An 18,649-nucleotide genomic window follows, 5' to 3' on the forward strand; every position below is an offset into this window, starting at 1 on the left:
CCCCTAGTGTTAACCCCTTCACTGCCAGTCACATTTATACAGTAATTAGTGCATTTGTATAGCACTGATCGCTGTATAAATGTTAATGGTCCCAAAATTGTGTCAAAAGTGTCCGATACGTCCGCCGCAATATCGCAGGCCTGACAAAAAAATCGCAGATCGCCGCCATTACTAGTAAAAAAAAAAAAAAAATCATAAATCTATCTCCTATTTTGTAGGCGCTATAACTTTTGCGCAAACCAATCAATATATGCTTATTGCGATTTTTTTTTTGACAAAAATATGTAGAAGAATACGTATCGGCCTAAACCGAGGGAATTTTTTTTTTTTAAATTGAGGTATTATTATAACAAAAAGTAAAAAATATATTGTGTTTTTTTTCAAAATGTTCTGTCTTTTTTTGTTTATAGCGCAAAAAATAAAAATCGCAGAGATGATCAAATACCACCAAAAGAAAGCTCTATTTGTGGAATAAAAATTACAAAAATATAATTTGGGTACAGTGTTGTATGACCGCGCAATTGTCATTCAAAATGCGTCAGCGCTGAAAGCTGAAAATTGGTCTGGGCACGAAGGGGGTTTAAGTGCCCAGGAATGAAGTGGTTAAGATAAGCCAAAACACTTGTAAATCAGTGTATAACCGGGTATGTTACAGTGATAAAATATATATTTTTTTTTTTAACTTGCTGCTTTGGGTTATTCTTCATGTAAAGTCTCGCTTCTGATATTTCTTCAGGAAGTCATATCTATATTTCTGCGACATAGGATTTTTATTTACTCTTATCTTTAGAAGACCTTTGTGGTAAGGCAACAGTAGTATGAATAAGTCTGCAGCTGCTGTTGTTAGGAAGGGTTTAAAAGTTTTTTTTTAGCAGAAATCCCTATATGAATATATAAAAACTATGACACTCGTTGCCTGTTTGCAGTTGACAGTTCATTTGTTGTACCATTTCTGCATTCACTTTTCAGCAACTCTCTCTTGCCATTACTGGTTTTGCCGTCTGCTCCTTGTAATAATAGCAAGGGTGGCTAATGCTGCTGCTAGTATTCCTCCTCCAACTGCTGTGTAAAGGGCAACATTAGCAACCTGCAAGAAATCATAAACATTATTGTAACATAGTCTGTTTAATCACAGGTTGTTTTACCTATCTAGACAGGAATTAAAATGAACATATTAATTAGAAAAAGGAACAATTTGGATGAAAAAAAGCAGCATTAGCAACATTTAAAAATCATGTTTCTAGTTGTAGTCTTCATAAATTCATATAGTATCTAACTTCTTACATTTAGCTGTAAAGTGTTTGACTGCTGAGTGCCTGGTACAGTTTGTGAGAGCAAACGTAAGTTAAAGCGGTACCTAGTTTTGATAGGTACCCAGCTCCCACTTCTGCCTGCTTTGCCTAGGCGACTCCTCCTCTCCCCCTCCCTCCCTGAAATCTTCTGGGAAACGTCACAAGTCCCAGAAGATTGCTCGGCCATTTAGGACAAGATGTCACAGCTGGGTGCCCACACTAGTGATTGCTGACGCAGAGGAGAGGCGGGGCAGAGATCCGAGGCTTCTGCCATATTTTATTTGGTAAGTGTAGCTGCACTGTATCCATGCTTGGCAGCAGTTTTTTTTTTTTTTTTTTTTTTATAATTCTTTATTTTATATATGTTTTCTACATACAAGTCAGACTAGGTACAGCTTCATCTTTACATCATACATTGCACACCTTATCTTAACATTTCTTATGCTTTATATTGCGACCTCCTGTACCCCTTCTGATCCCCCTTCAACAGCCCCGGTCTCCTCACTTGTATATACCCACGTTCTTCTTTTACCTTCCTCAGAGAGGTGTCCTGTGCCTCCAAGATTATTAATCACCCTCCCTTCCCTCCCCCCCCCCTTCCCACAACTAAAAAAGAGAAAAAAAAAAAAGCAGTTTTGAACTAGGCAATGTAACCAACTATAACAATATATATGTGGAATGGGCCCACAGTCTTACAAATACTCTATGCATGTATGTTTAGAGCCATCTGTCAGAACTCAAAGACCAGTAAACCACTTATTATACTGGTCCTAGGAAGAGTTTCATAACGAAAACAGCATCTATACAACTGTATTATTTCTTGATCATACATCACGGGACACAGAGCCTTAATTACATAATGGGTAAGTCAGTTAAGTCTCCCGTGTGCCCATGGGATTTGAATTTGGTATTAACTGTTTTACAGAAGCTATCTTTTGAACCATTACACCATGCTTCTTAAGTCTTTTGGCAAAGAAACATTTTTTTTCTTGTAGCCATATCCTCGACAAGGAGGGTATCGGAATTGGCGGCTCTTTCATGTAAAGAACCGGATATGATTATTCATGATGACAGGGTGGTGCTGCGTCCTCACCTAAGGTGGTTTCAGGATTTCATCTGAATCAAGATATAGTCCTACCGTCTTCTTTTTTTTCCCAGATCCGCAGTCTGCGGAGGAAGAAGGTCTACGCTCTCTAGATGTTGTAAGATTAGTGAAAGTTTATCTGCAAGCTATGGTTCAGATACGAAACACTGATTTCTGTTTATTCTGCCAGGGCCCGGGGAAGGGCCAGGCAGCGTCGTAATCTACTATTGCAGGTTGGTTTCGACAAGTCATTATTCAGGACTATGGTTAGAAAAGAAGATTCCTTCTTTTCAGGTCAAGGCGCACTCGGCTAAAGCAGTTGGTGCTTCATGGGCAGTGCATCACCAGGCCTCCATGGCTCAGATCTGTAAGGCTGCTACTTGGTCTTCAGTCCATACATTTACTAAGTTCTACCAGGTAGATTTTAGAGGATATGAGGATGCCACCTTCAGGCGTAGTGTGCTGCAGGCAGCAGTATAGATCCTCTGGCCCGATGGTGGTTTTATTTCTGATCTGTGTCTCCCTCCCCTCAATTTTAGCATTGCTATGCGACATCCCATTAGGTAATTAAGGCTCTGTGTCCCGTGATGTATGATCAAGAAAATATGATTTTTTAATACAGCTTACCTGTAAAATCATTTTCTTGGAAATACATCACAGAGCTCCCGCCCCTCTTTGGAGTTAAACGTGGGACACTTATTGCTTTGCTACAAAACTGAGGCACTCTCCATTTGGGAGGGGTTATATAGGGGAGAAACTCAATTTTAATTGGGTTAAACAGTGTCCAATCACCTGTGGTGACTACATAACCCATTAAGTAATTAAGGCTCTGTGTTCCGTGATGTATTTCCAAGAAAAGGATTTTACAGGTAAGCTGTATTAAAAAATTCTATTTTATGCCTCTTAGAGCTATCGCTGGAAACAGTGCTGAAACATACACTCACTGGCCACTTTATTGGGTACATATGTTTAATTGCTTGATAACACAAATTGCTAATCAGCCAGTCACATGGCAGCAACTCAATGCATTTAGACATCTAGAGGTGGTGAAGACGACTTGCTGAAGTTCAAACTGAGCATCAAAATGGGGAAGAAAGGGGATTTAGATGACTGAACATGGCATGGTTTTTGGTGCTGCTGATCTTCTTTATGACTACAGTGTACCCATTTTCTGATGGCTACTTCCAGCACAATAATGCACCATGTCACATAACTCAAATCATCTCAAACTTTTTTCTTGAACATGACAATCAGTTTACTGTACTTCTATGGCCTCTAGACATGTGCTGAATGAAAAACATATTTTAGTTTTCTATCAGATACAGTAGATTTGTTATTGTTACTAATTTTGTTTAGTTATGAAATACGTTTAGTTTCATTTAGTTTCATTTTCATAACATTTCGATTTGTTTATTAATTTCTAACGCATTCCAAATTTTCGGAACTATTCAAATTCAGATCGGTCAAAAAATGAACGACCAATTAAAATATTGTGTGAAGAATACCTGGTTGTTAAGCAGCAGGCCGGAAAGCCTGCCGCTGCGTCCTTAACAGCCGATGACTCATCAGCTGTCAGTGGGCTTCAGCACAGATTCTGAAAAAAACAGCGTGGGGTCCCCCCCCCCCAATCCATACCAGATCTACGCCAACAAAAAAAATCCATACCCTTATCTGAGCATGCAGCCTGAAAGGCCAGAAAAGGGGGGGACAAGCGAGTGCCCCCCCTCCTGGACCATACCAGGCCACATGCCATCAATATGGGGTGGTGCTTTTGAGCAGGGACCCAAAGCACCTTGTCCCCCATGTTTGGACAAGGACCTCTTCCCCATAACCCTGGGCTGTGGTTGTGGGAGTCTGCCGGCATGTGGCCTGGTATAGTTCAGACAGGGGGGTGCTCATTCGCCCCCCCTTTTCTGGTCTCTTGGCTGCATGCTCGGATAAGGGTCTAGTATGCATTAGGGTGGGACCCCACACTTTTTTTTTTGGAATTTTCTATTGCCGGCATTGTTTTGTTTACAATTCATTTGTCAGTGGGGAAGCGGCTGACAGCTTATGATTCATTGGTTGGCTTCCTGCTGCTTAGCGACCAGCTATTCTTCATGCCGAATTCTAATCGGTCGATCATTTTTTGACCGTTCCGAATTTAAGTCTTTCAGAAAATTTGGAATTGATTTGAAAACGAATAAATGAAACAAATTTCAGCAAGATTCATTACTATTTGGGATACATCCGAATCTCTGAATAACCAAAACTTCATATGAATTTGTATTTGGACCGAATTGCACATGTCTAATGGCCTCCACAGTCACCAGATCTCAATCCAATAGAGCACCTTTGGTCTGTGGTGGAATGGGGAGATCCGCATCATAGATGTGCAGCCGACAAATCTGGCACAACCGATCATGCTATCATGTCAAGACCAAAATCTCTGAGGAATGTTTCCAACACCTTGTTGAATCTATGCCACGAAGAATTAAGGAAGTCTGAAGCCAAAAGGGGGTCCAACCCGGTACTAGCAAGGTGTACCTAATAATAAAGTGGCCATTGAGTGCATTAACCAAGTCCTGAAGCGAGAGAGCATGCTATTCTACACAACTATTCGATAGCCCAGAGCTCTTCAAAAGAGTGAAGCTTATACTCACCACCTGCTGAAAAGGTATTTAAAGTGTAAGCTGTTTTTTTTAACGGTGTTGTCCATTATTTTTTACAGAGGCAGCGGGGGTTTCTTTAACTTAACACCTAGGTCAACCCCTAAAGTGATTGTTAAGCTTAAAAAAAATATTCAAATAATAAACATAGTGGGCCAGATTCAGGTATAAATGCGGCGGCCTAACGTATGTCATTTATGTTACACCGCCGCAAGTTTTCAGCGCAAGTGCTTGATTCACAAAGCACTTGCCTGTAAACTTGCGGCGGCGTGTATCATTTAAATTAGGCGCGTTCCCGCGCCGAACATACTGCGCATGCTCCGTTTTGAAATTTACCGCCGTGCTTTGCGCGAAATGACGTCGCACCAACGTAATTTTTTGAACAGCGACGTGCGTTACGTCCTTTCCTATTCACGGACGTCTTACGCAAAAAAAATTAAAATTCGACGCGGGAACGACGGCCATACTTTAACATGGGCTGTCTATTTTTACACCACCTAAGTAGCAATTGCAACTTTACGACGGGAAAAGCCGACTAGCGACGACGTAAGAGAATGCAACGAACGCGCGTACCTTTGTGGATTGCTGTAAACAGCTAATTAGCATACCCGACGCAGAAAACGACAGCGGGCGCCGAAGTATTGCATCCTAAGATCCGAAGGCGTACGAAGCCGTACGCCTGTCGGATCTTAGCCAAATGCCGTCGTATCTTTGTTTGAGAATTCAAAATAAATATATGACGCGGCAAATTTGAAAGTACGCCGGAGTATCATCAGATACTCCGGCGTACTTTTTCTGTGAATCTGGCCCAACATACTTATATGCGCTGTGCCATGGTATGGTACAGAGCAGCCCCAAACCTCCTCTTCTGGAGTCCCCTGCCTGTACTTTTGGCTCCTCCTCCCTTCAGAGTGCCCCCCACAGCAAGCCTCTTGCTATGGGGGTACTCATGCTGGCTCAATCCCAAACCAGGCTGTGTGTTCATTGACTCACACAGTGCGGCATGGCCCCTCCACCCACCCCTGCTCCCTCCTCACATTATTTGATTGGCAGCAGCAGGAGCCAATGGCTCCCACTGCTGCATCTGAGTCTATGAGGAGAGAGAGAGAAAGAGCAGTGCTGCTGCTCTCTGGCACAGTGCTGGATTGAGATAGGTATGTTTTTAGGTGGGGCTGGGGGGAGCTGAAAATGCATTAACGTAAAAAACCTTTAGGGTCATTTCACATGGGCTTGTAGATAATCACTTTGTGTAAAGCATTAAGGTTTAGATAAGATGTATTCGGGTTTGCACGCACAGAATTGGCACACTGGCGACATTCTCATAGGTTCACAATCGTTAAATTATGACATTGTGCTTGTTATGCATGATTTGATATTTCAATGTAAATGCAGATGCCAAACCACATTGATCAGCCACGGAACTACCCCTATCTGTTACACAGGCCCCTCCCCCTTCTCATCAACCACAGCACCACCACTACCACCAGTCAGTCATAGTGCCTCTCTCCATTTACAGTACCTCTCTATCTGTTACATCGCCCCCATCTATCCATCAGTTACTCTGTGTCACAGCCTCCTCCTGCATCAACTGTCCCCTGCCACCATCAATCACAGCAGCCCCTTCCCCCAATCAGTTACAGTTGCCCTTGCTCTGAGTCATCATGCTGCCTTCATTGGCCAGAGTTTTTTAGTGAAATCTTCCATCAGTTACAAATAAATGTGTACACCTCCACCCACCACAGAGTGCACACATTGTTTTACTTACATACACCACTAGCTGACCTGTAGCAGATATATACCAGTAGATACATACTTATCATCAGCCAGCCGTAGTCCCTGGATATCGGCAGGCCAGCGGGTGCTGTATTCTGACAACACTGCCATTTGGTATATGGCCATGTTCAACCCATGCTACGTCACTACTGATACAATTTTGTACTGTTTGCATATGAGACTTACAGTTCTTACATCATACCTGCTCAGAGAAGCAGTTTCCATATCGTAGTTCTGTAACAAAATGTTCGCAGTTGGCACTGGTGACACTATATGGCATTATCTGACCCAATTGCTGCAGTGCTGCTTGCACCACCTTTTCTGAGGGGTACGGACTCATCTTCTGATCAAATTTATTATTCACTCTGTAATTGCAGCCATGTGCAACATCTTCCAGGCGATCTTTTCTCACCACTGCAGAGCCACCAAAAGCTGATGACAAGCTTGACCAGCCGTCTTGATCTGAGGACACAAAATTAAAGGATAATTCATTTTGTAAATGTTTTTCTTCTACATCTAGATGTTTTTCATTTAAATGCTTGTAGTTTCAAGTTTGGCACATACAGGCAAGTCTGTTACTGAAAAAATCATGTGATGAAAAATTCGCCCATGTGTGTTCTAGTGCCTGCACTGTCACAATATTTCTTCCTAATTGAAAAAACTGGAAACTGCTGCTAATTAATCAGAGATTTTTGAACAAGATGAAAAACTTTTGTTGATGATGAAACATGCTCACAATCACAGTTACCTTTTATGCGGCTCAGCTTTTGGAATGAATGATTGAATCCATTGCATTGCGGAATATAATTTGTCATATACAACATACATCACACTGATACTTTGAAGACTTTACCATAGCTATTCTGCTTCAAGTAAGCCTCCTAATCTCATTACTCACTTTCCCCCTAACCATTTATGCTCCTTCACTTAATGCCCTTGCAAACCCTTATCCCATGATCACCACTTCTCCATCCAGTTTTGTGCATTCCACATCCGGGCCTTTTTCTAGAAAGGGAAATACCAACATATGTCTTCCCACCAGAATCAATGTTCTCTCTTGCTCTTTATGGCAGTAGTCCCAATTGGACAGCATCTTTGCATGTCCCTAAGCTATAAGCCAACTCTTTGTATCAGAAATGCACAGTCTACCTGTGAGATGGACAACATAGCCATTCCCTACGTATATTCCCCAGTGCTGGTACAAAGGCCGGAAAAATTCAATCAGGTCTCCTAGCTGAGGTGGTGGACCCTATAAAAGAAGAAAGTGTTAACAGAATATATTGTTGATCAGGCTGTTTAAATTAATTGTTGTCTTTCATTTATTGTATTGTTTTCCCCAAGTCTGAAAAACCACTTCTTTAACTTTTAAAGCTTCACCCACTTGCAGTCCTAATAGTTTCTGCTACTATAGAGACTAAGGCCCCATACACACGAGAGGATTTATCCGCGGATACGGTCCAGCGGACCGTTTCCACGGATAAATCCTCTCAAAGATTTCCGCAGATTTCTATGCGATGGAGTGTACACACCATCGCATTGAAATCCGCGCGGAAATCCTCTGGCGATGACGTGTCGCGCCGTCGCCACGATTATGACGCGGCGACGGGCGCGACGCTGTCATATAAGGAATTCCACGCATGCGTCAAATCATTACGACGCGTGCGGGGAATCCCTTTGGACGGATGGATCCGGTGAGTCTGTACAGACGAGCGGATCCATCTGTTGGGATGGATTCCAGCAGATGGATTTGTTGTGCATGTCAGCAAATATCCGATCTGCTGGAATCCATCCCAGAGGAGATTTCTCCGCGGAAACAGATCCGCTGGCGTGTACACACCATAGGATCTATCCGCAGAAACCCATTTGCTGGGATTTATCTGCGGATGGATTCTATCGTGTGTATGGGGCCTAAAGCTGGCTACAAATTATTCAATTTTTTTGTTCAATTTCCTTTAGATTTACCTTCAACTATGTAGTGCAAGGTGACCCAATGCAAACACTTGCTGGTCATACACTATACGAAAATTTGGTCGTTCAGACAGTTCTTTTGTTTTTCGGCCAGTTAATGGGCACAAAATCGATAATCGTTGGGACTTTTTGAGCCAAAAAAACGAAGGACACATTTGGAAATTTTCTGCCGAACGAACGATAAATCGGAAGGTTAATGCGTTTCCTGTCCGAACTTTCTGCACTAGGTATATGTAAATAAAACAAACCAAGTTTTCTTTATTTATGTTCACTGAACGATTTATCGGTCATTACATGACGGCACTATCGTTTGCGCTCACGACCGAATGTTCGTTTTTCGAAAGTTCGTTCGGACGATTTTTCGTGGAGTGTATGGCCAGCATTAGTGTGCCCCTCAGGCTCTGTTGAATGGGGTGTGTATAGATCTTTGAGCATCCGCCGCTTGCATGGGATGGAGTTTGTCCCAGCTCCTGCTATGGCACATACAGAAGGATAAGATCCCTGTAGCCGCACATCCGTGTAGGCCCTAGAATTGTGAAAGTGGCAACCAGGCCATGCCCCCAACGTGTTTCGCTCCACCCCTCTGGGCTTCGTCATGGGGATGGAGATCCCAGGCGTGTGGGGGAATATTTAAGCATCATTGGCAGTCACTCAGGTGTGCAGAGGGCTGGCAGGTGTGTGTGAGTGTTATGTTCACAGTTGTATGTGAAAAAAAGTGTAATTCATGCATTTTTATTTAATCACTTCTGTTCATTTGGGTGTAAAGAGGAACTCTGGTGTAAGGGAGGCTCTGGGAACCCTGATTTAAGGTGGGACCTCTGTTATAAGATGTAACACTGTGGACTTTGATGTAAGGAGAGTGTTGTGGACTCTGATGTAAAGGGGGACTCTGATGTATGAAGGGAATGCTGGCGAGGATCTGATTTAAGGGGAACACTGGGGATTCTGATGTAAGAAGGATCTCTGGGAACCCTGATGTATAGGCAGGGCCGGCCTTTGGGGTGTGCGGGCTGTGCAGTCACACAGGGCGCCAAAGCAACATGGGCGCCTGGCGACCTGCACAGATTCTGACCGGCACAGATTCGGCGCCCCCCCCCTCCGCGACTGAAGAGGATTTAGCGCCGTTAGCGGGCGTCGGGTGGCATGGCGTGGTGACAGGGAGGCAGCGGCAGACACACAGCAGGCTGAAACCATGGCTTTGCACCCCCTGTGCAAGCCGCACCCGAGCGAGCCGTCGGCACACCCGGAACCTGGCCACAATGATCCCCCTTCCCTGTGCAGCGCCGCAGGTCTGATGAGTCTCGGCTGCCTGTGACTGTCTCACAGTCACGCAGCCGAGCACAATGCAGCCGCCTCCCTGTTTTCCGTACTGTGCTGTGTGTGCAGCACGTGGCTCAGATGATCAGCTTGCCTGGTTTACAGGTATGAAGGAGGGGTGTCTGTTTTGTAGGGTGGAGGGGGGTTCTGTATTGTAGGGGGGAGGGGGGTTCTGCATTGTGGGGGGGTTTGCATTGTGGGGGGTTCTGTATTGTGGGGGGTATATATTGTGGGGGGGGTTCTGTATTGTAGGGGGAGGGGGTTCTGTATTGTAGGGGGGTCTGTATTGTTGGGGGGGTTCTGTATTGTAGGGTGGAGGGGGTTCTGTATTGTTGGGGGGGGGTTCTGTATTGTAGGGTGGAGGGGGTTCTGTATTGTTGGGGGGTTCTGTATTGTGGGGGGTTCTGTAATGTGGGGGGGGTCTGTATTGTGGGCGGGGGTTCTGTATTGTGGGGGGGTCTGTATTGTGGGGGGGTCTGTATTGTAGGGGGCGGATTCTGTATTGCAGGGGGGAGGGGGTTCTGTATTGTGGGGGTTCTGTATTGTGGGGGGGGTTCTGTATTGTAGGGGGAGGGGGTTCTGTATTGTGGGGGGGGGTCTATATTGTAGGGGGTCTGCACTGTAGGGGTGGATCTGTATTGTAGGGGGGGTTCTGTATTATAGGAGGGGGGGTTTTGTATTGTAGGGGGGGTCTGCTCTGTAGGGGTGAATCTGTATTGTAGAGGGGGTTCTGTTTTGTAAGGAGGGGTCTGTATTGTAGGGGAGGGGGGTCTGCACTGTAGGGGTGGGTCTGTATTGTAAGGGGGGTCTGCACTGTAGGGGGAGACTGTAGAGGGATGGGTCTGCACTGTAGGGGGTCTGCGTAACATGCAGGGGGTCCAGAACTGTTAGGGGGGTGTCTGTGTAACATATAGGTGTCTAGAGCTGTGGGGGGCTGTGTAATGTAAAGTGATGCAGGGTGTTGTATAATGTAAAGGGGTCCAGTGGTGCAGTTGTGGAGAGGGGTACACAGTAGTGACAGAGATATTGAAGGATGCAGGGGGCACAGTGGGGTTTTTAAATTTTACCGTGGGGGGGGAGATATAGGATCCGCCCCAGGGGTGCCAAATGCTCTAGGTACGACCCTGCTGGCAGGCCAGGCCACAGGCGGATTCTGCAGGAATGACAGCGTGGGCGGCTGTCCCTGCCTTATTAGGAGTCGGAGATCACCTTAAATGTTTGCCCGCGGGCGTGGCGCTCCTCCGTGCGGACACTGGATGGATCAGCTGTCGGCTCAGCCAGGCAGCACATGCTGCAGTGACAGTGTCACTGGCAGTCTGTGGGTTACTCATTAAGATTACCGCCGCTCGGCGACCATCTTTAAAATGGACAAAGTACTGGCAGGCCACAGGCGGATTCTGCCGGAAAGAGGGCGTGGGCGGCTGTCCTTGCCTTGCTATGAGGAGCAGGGATGAGGAGCAGGAGCTCATATGCCATGCGCACTGAGAAGACAAAGGAGGGCAAAAAATTCTTTATCCCCGTACTCACTGTGTAATCGTACATAGAAGATTCCGACTGCTCACGGGGAATGGGCGTTCCAATCCAGACGGAAGGTGATTGACGGCGGCTCTGGCGCGTCACGCTTCTCCGGAAATAGCCGAAATAGGCTTGGCTCTTCACGGCGCCTGCGCATAGTCTGTGCGCAGGCGCCGTGAAGAGCCGAGACCTACTCCAGCTGTCTTCGGGGAGCGTGACGTGCCAGAGCCGGCCGTCAATCACCCTCCCTCTTGAAAGGAACGCCCATTCCCCGCGGGCAGTCGGAATCTTCTATGTACGATTACACAGTGAGTACGGGGATAAAAAAAATAAGACAGGCATACTGTAGCTCGCGCTACTATGCCTAATTTTATGCTAAAAAGTTGTTCTGCAGGGTGAAACACCGCTTTAATGTCTGTTTTGTATTTCATTATTTAAATAAGGTGTTTCTGAAAGGAACAGTAAATACAAAAGTTAAAAATACTTTATTGTAATTATGTTTGATATTTAATAGTAAATTTACAGGTAGTGGTGTTATTATACCATGTGATTTGCAGTATAGGTAGCGTTATTATACCGTGTGATTTGCAGTATAGGTGGCGTTATTATACCATGTGAATAAAAGTTGTATTTTTATCATAGCTTGTAATCTGTTTTTTGGGAACTTAACGGAATGGAAGGCTTTAAATGGAGCCGGTATTGGAGAAATGGATGTGGACACTGAAAGGTTGTGGTTACGGAGGGGTGTGGTTACTGAGGGGCATAGTCACTAGGGGGCGCTGTAAAGCTTTCTCGCACAGGGCGCCTAAATGCCTAAGGCCGGCCCTGTGTATAGGGGAATGCTGAGGACTCTGAAATCAGGGCCGACTCTGATGTAACCGAGGGTTCATCCTGACTGCTGCACTCTATATGTTGTTTTGTATGTTACTCCTGACCCTTGTACTCTAAAAATTATTTTGTACATTACATAGTCCTTACTAAGGTGTCCAGTATCTCAACAGTTGCTGCATATAGAGGAATCTCCATTTTTTTCTGCAGCTGTTTAAAGCCTGCTTCTCCTCTCCCATTTAGCAGCTGTAAGAGGGAAATTGAGGAGATACAGTAAGTTCCTCTATATGCAGCTCCTGCCGCCCCTCCTATCTAACTTCCTCTTCTTTCTTCTGCCCCCAAGCCCCTGTGTGCATCTTTGGCCCCCCTTGTCCCCCCTCCACAGGTCTTCCGGCTTCGCCCCCTCCCCCGCCAGCTGCTGCAGGTGATGTGTCAGTATGGAGAGCAGAGGATATTTAATTTACCAGCTCCTTCCTTTTCTGAATGGACATTGACTTTTTTGAATGAACGGGAATCCTCTGTACAGAGCTATCCCTGTCCATTCATTCCACGTAGCTGAGGCTTCAGAGATGGATATTGAGGCCTGTGTCCTCATCTCATTTCTCTGTCTCAAAGGTGAAACACCAGAGGTCTGTTTAGACCCCTGAGATCTCACCAAAGAGCACTAACGGGGCTCCTAAATTTTTAAAAAAAAAATGTAATTGTAAAAAAAAAGTAGAAAATAACAAAATTAAAAAAACTACTGACACCAGTGGAATTACCACGGTCGCAAGGATCGCACCTGTGACTGGGTCCTGGCATTCCACCACCAGGCTCAGAGGGAAGGGCCCCAGCTGGGAGTCAGGGGGCCCTTCATGGTTTCTTGCATTGGGGCTCTGAAGGTTCTACAGTAGTTACGCCTCTGAATAGAAATGCCCATATTGGTGGAGGAATGCAGATTTTGGCAGTGGATCTCAGCAATAGAGAATCATAGGTAAATAAGTAGATGGTTTCTGCTTTAATTTACCTTGAAATGACTATATAAAATTCAGCAAATCTTACAATGTCTGAAGTAAACTTTGAATCCGTTTTAAAGCGTTTAGTCACACTAGCTATATTAATCATGTTAGTCAATGTAAATAGCTGTATTTGTTGGAGAAGGAGAGTTTTAAGTACAAAGGCCTCCTATCTTTACCTGACAATTTAACTTGAAATTCATGTTACTGTTACGTAAAGTGCTACCAAAAATCTCCCTTATCTGTGCATAACTTTATTTTGTTCATTGGATTGAATTTGCTTTGATGTTCCATAGAGGTAAGATGAGCGTTGTGTCTATGGCCAGTCTTGAAGAAACCATCAATCAATACAAAATTATGGAGATACAATAAAAACAGTCCTTTATAAAGAGGTGCTAGAATGCCCAAACTCTGGAATGTGAATTGATTTTAAACTGTAGGTAAAACTAAAACATTTTGTTTTGGAATGAGTGTGGAAGTTTTTTTTTTTTTAACAGACGTTTACAGACGTTTGTGTTCCCACTAGGGTGATTTAGGCCTTGTTTGTATATTGTACTCCAGAGGCTACTGATATGCGGCAAGGAAGTGATGTGGCACCTCCTCACTGCCTGTTTTAACCCCATTTTTGCCATCAATCAATGTGGGGAGTTTTCGGCACTTCTCCAATGACTTGCAACGGTGGTTAAGTTGTCCTGACGTGTAGCAATCAAACTCTACACATGCAAGTCATTGGGGAAGTGCCGCAAACGCCCCATATTGATTGATGGCAAAAAAAGGGCTAAAACAGGCAGTGAGGAGGCGTCACATCACTTCCTTGCCGCATGTCAGTAGCCTCTGAAGTACAATCTGGAAGCAGATTGGGCTTCAGAGGCAAGAGAGATTTAGACACACATTTAAATCTACGCTAGCTCATTATATTGAACCTAGTGGCCATTGTCTCTAGTAGACACGTGCACGCCTAAAATTTGCTTTTGTTTCAGTTTCATTCCTTAAAGTGATTGTAAAGGTTCTTTTTTCTTTATAACAAACATGTTATACTTACCAGCTCTGTGCAAGGGTTTTGCACAGAGCAGCCCTGTCCTCCTCTTCTGGGGTTCCCCCGGCAGTGTTCCTGGCTCCTTCTCCTCATTGGGTACCCCAACTGAGAGCGGATTTCCATGGGGGCACTCGTGCAAACGCGCTCCCGCTGCTGCGTCCATTGAGCAGGACTAGGCCCACCCCCTGCTCCCAGGTCACTGGATGTGATTGACAACAGGCAGGAGCCTGTCTAGTCTAGTGGCTGGAGTCAATGGGCTTGTACACATCGCTGGAACGGACAGGATCAGGTAAGAAAAACGTGGGCTCTGGGGGCAGCTGCAGCACAGAACGTTTTTCACCTTAATGCATAGAATGCATTAGGGTGAAAAAACAGGAGATTTTAAATCATTTTGTTTTGTCATAATCATTATGTTACAATGATTAGTTTTCAGAATGATTTTCTATTTTGAAGACTAAATATTAATTTTTATGAATCGATTCGTATTTTTGGAAGTTTTTTGGTTTATTTTTCGGAAGATTGCCTATATCCGTTTTTACATGTTAATTTGTTATTTCAGGAGATTAGTCATTTGTATATCCTCTTGACCACTGGGCACTTAAACCCCCTTCCTCACCAGACCAATTTTCAGCTTTCGGTGCTCTCACAATTTGAATGACAATTACTCAGTCATACAACATTGTGCCCATCTGAAATTTTTGTCCTTTTTTTCCCACAAATAGAGCTTTCTTTTGGTGGTATTTGATCACCTCTGCGATTTTTATTTTTTGCGCTATAAAAGAAAAAACACTGAAAATTCTGTAAAAAAAAATCGTTTCTGTCATATTAGCAGGTATTACGGAGTATTGGGTGGTATTGCGGAGTATGGGGGGGTTATTGCAGAGTATGGGGGTGGTTATTGCAGAGTATGGGGGGTTAAATGCAGAGTATGGGGGGTTAAATGCAGAGTATGGGGGGTTAATTGCAGAGTATGGGGGTTAATTGCAGAGTATGGGGGTTAATTGCAGAGTATGGGGGGTATGGGGGTATTGCAGCGTATGAGGGGTTAATTGCAGAGTATTGCAGAGTATGAGGGGTTAATTGCAGAGTATTGCAGAGTATGAGGGGTTAATTGCAGAGTATTGCAGAGTATGAGGGGTTAATTGCAGAGTATTGCAGAGTATGAGGGGTTAATTGCAGAGTATTGCACAGGGAGGGAGGGATGGATCTGTGACTGCATGTGTCACAGATCCATCCCACAGCAGCTGCTGCTGCTGCCGCTCTCCCCCCTCTCCTCTCACACTGTACCGATCGGTACAGAGAGGAGAGGGAGGAACCGGCGTCATGACATGACGCCGGTTTGTTTACAAGTGATCGCTCCGTCATTTGACGGAGCGATCACGTGGTAAACCGCCGCTATCAGCGGCGATTTACCGCGATCTGTGATGCGCCGGGTCTTCTAGACCCGGCGCTCACAGATGATTCCGCGAGCGCGCCCCAGGGGGCGCGCGAGTGAAGGATTCTGGGAGGACGTCCCAGGGACGTCGTCCTGGAATAACTCCACCGCGCTGTAGCAGTATTTTCGCTATGGCGCGGTGGGGAAGAGGATATATAACAAAAAAATCATGATTCGTTTTTCTTTTTTCAGGCGATCTGTTGAACTGTCTAATGACAATATAAATTTTATTTCAAATCCAAAATTTACTTATTTTACTTTATTGCACAAGCAGTGCAACCAGTCAGGCAGCACTACCACAATGCATCACTCCTGCACAATTTATAATACCAATTATTTCCCCATTCCCAACTGACTTTTTGTGTTGGGCTGCACACATACAAATTAAACGGATGGTCTTAACTCCAATACAAAAAGTATCTTATTAGAATATTCACGCTATGTTCACTATAATAAAAACAAATGAATCTAAATAAATTCGGATCATTCGTGTCGTTACAATATTTTGGATGGTTCAAACATTAACAAAAGGCCCAAACTATTGCATCTTGTCATTCAAATATAACTAATAAATACAAATGTGCTGTTTGCAGTATAATTGCAGTATATTTATTTATTTATTTTGGATTAGTTGAAATTTATTACTATTGTGATTCAGAGATTTGGCTTTATCCGAATCATGTAAATTTTGTCTCTGGTACAGAAGGTGATGGGAAATCAAATATTTTGGAGTTGTCACAGGACCAGGTTTACAAACTTGGTTTAAAACCAAGTTGAATTATATTTACTAAAGAGTTTTTATAAATAGAGATGTAGCACCCTCTACCATAAGTAGGTGCTAGAAGTAAGGATGGCGCGTGCCTCGGCGGAGGAGTCCGTGAGCTGGGAGAGAGCCTCATCCTTACACGGTCATGGAAGAGGTGTCCTGGAACAGAGGGGCTGGAAAAGCGATCGGTACGCATGTCCAGTTAAGTTCTTCACCATGGAATCAGGGCAGGAGAAGGTCGGTGTGTGAGGCAAGGTAGATATCTGGAAGAGGCATGCCAGGGGAGCTGGGTGCAAAGCCAGAGGAGAGACTGTGGGGTTTTGTGTCAAATTGATGTGGCCTGCGGGCACAGGATTTGCAAGACGGCTGAGATCAATAGTCCACCAACAAAGTCAAGCTGCTAAACAATTAGGCCGCAAGAAGGGGTACTGCAGGCCCCTGGCCAATTAACAAGTCAGTCAGTTCAGTCAGCATCCCAGATCCCTGGTGTAAATGTGAAGATGATGGGCCAGAGCAACTAGCATTGCACAGTGAAGTTTTGTGCAGGAGGAGAAGAGTCCTGGGAGCAATAGTCTGCAGGAATTGGTGCAGAGGAAGTGACTGTGAATGTTAGAGTCCATCAGTTTTTCAAGGCTCAATCCATTTAACAATTCTTTTAATATGATGGCAAAGTGATCTGTTCTATGGGCATCCCATAACCCCTTTCCCCAACTAAGTTATATCCCCCAAATAAACAAAACAAAGGAAAATGACTGTTCATTGTCTCTGAGGTGATAGATGGAGGTCTGGCAGCGGGGTGATATGGTGTATGTTAGTAACTAGTAGCAACCATCCGCTACAGAAAAAATAAAACATTTAGGGCTCATGTACACACGTGACCTCTGGCCACGGGAAAATGCAGCAAAATCGCACAGTGATTTTGCTGCGTTTTGCAGCCAGTGGTCAAAACATTCCTATCCTGTACACAATTCTTCTGCCTTCAGGAGAGGGAGGTTAAACCTCCCCTAACCACAGCAGCTTCTAAACTCTGGTAAAAGCCTATGTGTGCATGGACACACAGGCTTTTATAGAGTTTAGTTTAGGAGCACATTAGGTGTACATGAGCCCCAAGAAAAGCAAGGTGTTGACCAAACAGGATTAATTTCCTATATTCCCAGAGACCGAGGAATACGATTGGTCACTGTGATACATTTGCCTATATGTCTCAGTTTACTGCTCCCTGCTAGCCATATGGGTAGAGGTAGAAAGGAATTTCATGTGTGATTCATTCCTCTGACAGGTTATTGACGTGCTAATGTCCCCTCACTATTCTAAACGTTAATTGATCTATTGTGTTGTGTGAAGAAGATCTGTGTTTACCCTTAAAAGATGTGTATTGTATCATCAGGCTAAATGATTAGAGAAGTAGTATGTTAATTATTCTCTTTGCTTCAGTGTATTAATTAACTCCCCTGATGTCTTTATCTAAAGAAACGTGTCTGCATGGTCGGCTCCGACTTGTCTCCTATAATCTGTATGGGAAACCCCACTGTGTGAGGGGGGCGTTCCTAACAGGTTGTAACCACATATAAGCTGAGTTTTTGTGTCATTAAAGTGTCTTGTTCTAGCAGTAAGCTTGGCATGTGTGGCTTTCTGGGCGATTCCAGGGATATCCCTCCTCGTGGAATATTGGGGTGATTTTCGTTATGGGAAGAAGGGAACGTTGACGGGGATATCATACCGATACCGTCACAATTGGTGGCAGCAGTGGGATTTTCCCTTCTATTCCCCTTCACACCCGGATTCCAAGCAGACACTGGAAGAACTACTGGAAGTTCGTGGAAGGATTGCTAGCAACAAAACCAAGCGGGTCATCATAGCAGAAGTAATGGAGCTAGACCAGGAGAACGTGATTGCAGCAACGCCAGCAGTACAAGAGATGGAGACACCAGTGATTCAGGAGGAGGAATCGCCAGCCAACAAGCTAATGAGAGAGAAGCTAGCGTGGTTCAG

The 18,649-nt window shown here is 44.5% G+C and overlaps 1 protein-coding gene across 2 annotated transcripts in view; it reads right to left on the reverse strand.

Annotated features, from left to right (window-relative positions):
* Positions 1-537: 537 nt before the first annotated feature.
* LOC120917343 (phospholipase A and acyltransferase 2-like) overlaps positions 538-18,649 on the reverse strand; it is a 28,959-nt gene continuing 10,847 nt past the window's right edge. For both annotated transcript variants that reach the window (XM_040328567.1, XM_040328568.1), the window contains exons 3-5: positions 7,947-8,046; positions 7,000-7,259; positions 538-1,087 (exon numbers count right to left, since the gene is read on the reverse strand). In XM_040328567.1, coding sequence (XP_040184501.1) covers positions 986-1,087; positions 7,000-7,259; positions 7,947-8,046 — 462 coding nt within the window. In that variant the 3' untranslated portion in view covers positions 538-985. The remainder of the gene's footprint in view (positions 1,088-6,999; positions 7,260-7,946; positions 8,047-18,649) is intronic.

Source organism: Rana temporaria, chromosome 11 (genome assembly GCF_905171775.1).
Source record: "Rana temporaria chromosome 11, aRanTem1.1, whole genome shotgun sequence".
NCBI classification, from domain to species: Eukaryota; Metazoa; Chordata; class Amphibia; order Anura; family Ranidae; genus Rana; species Rana temporaria.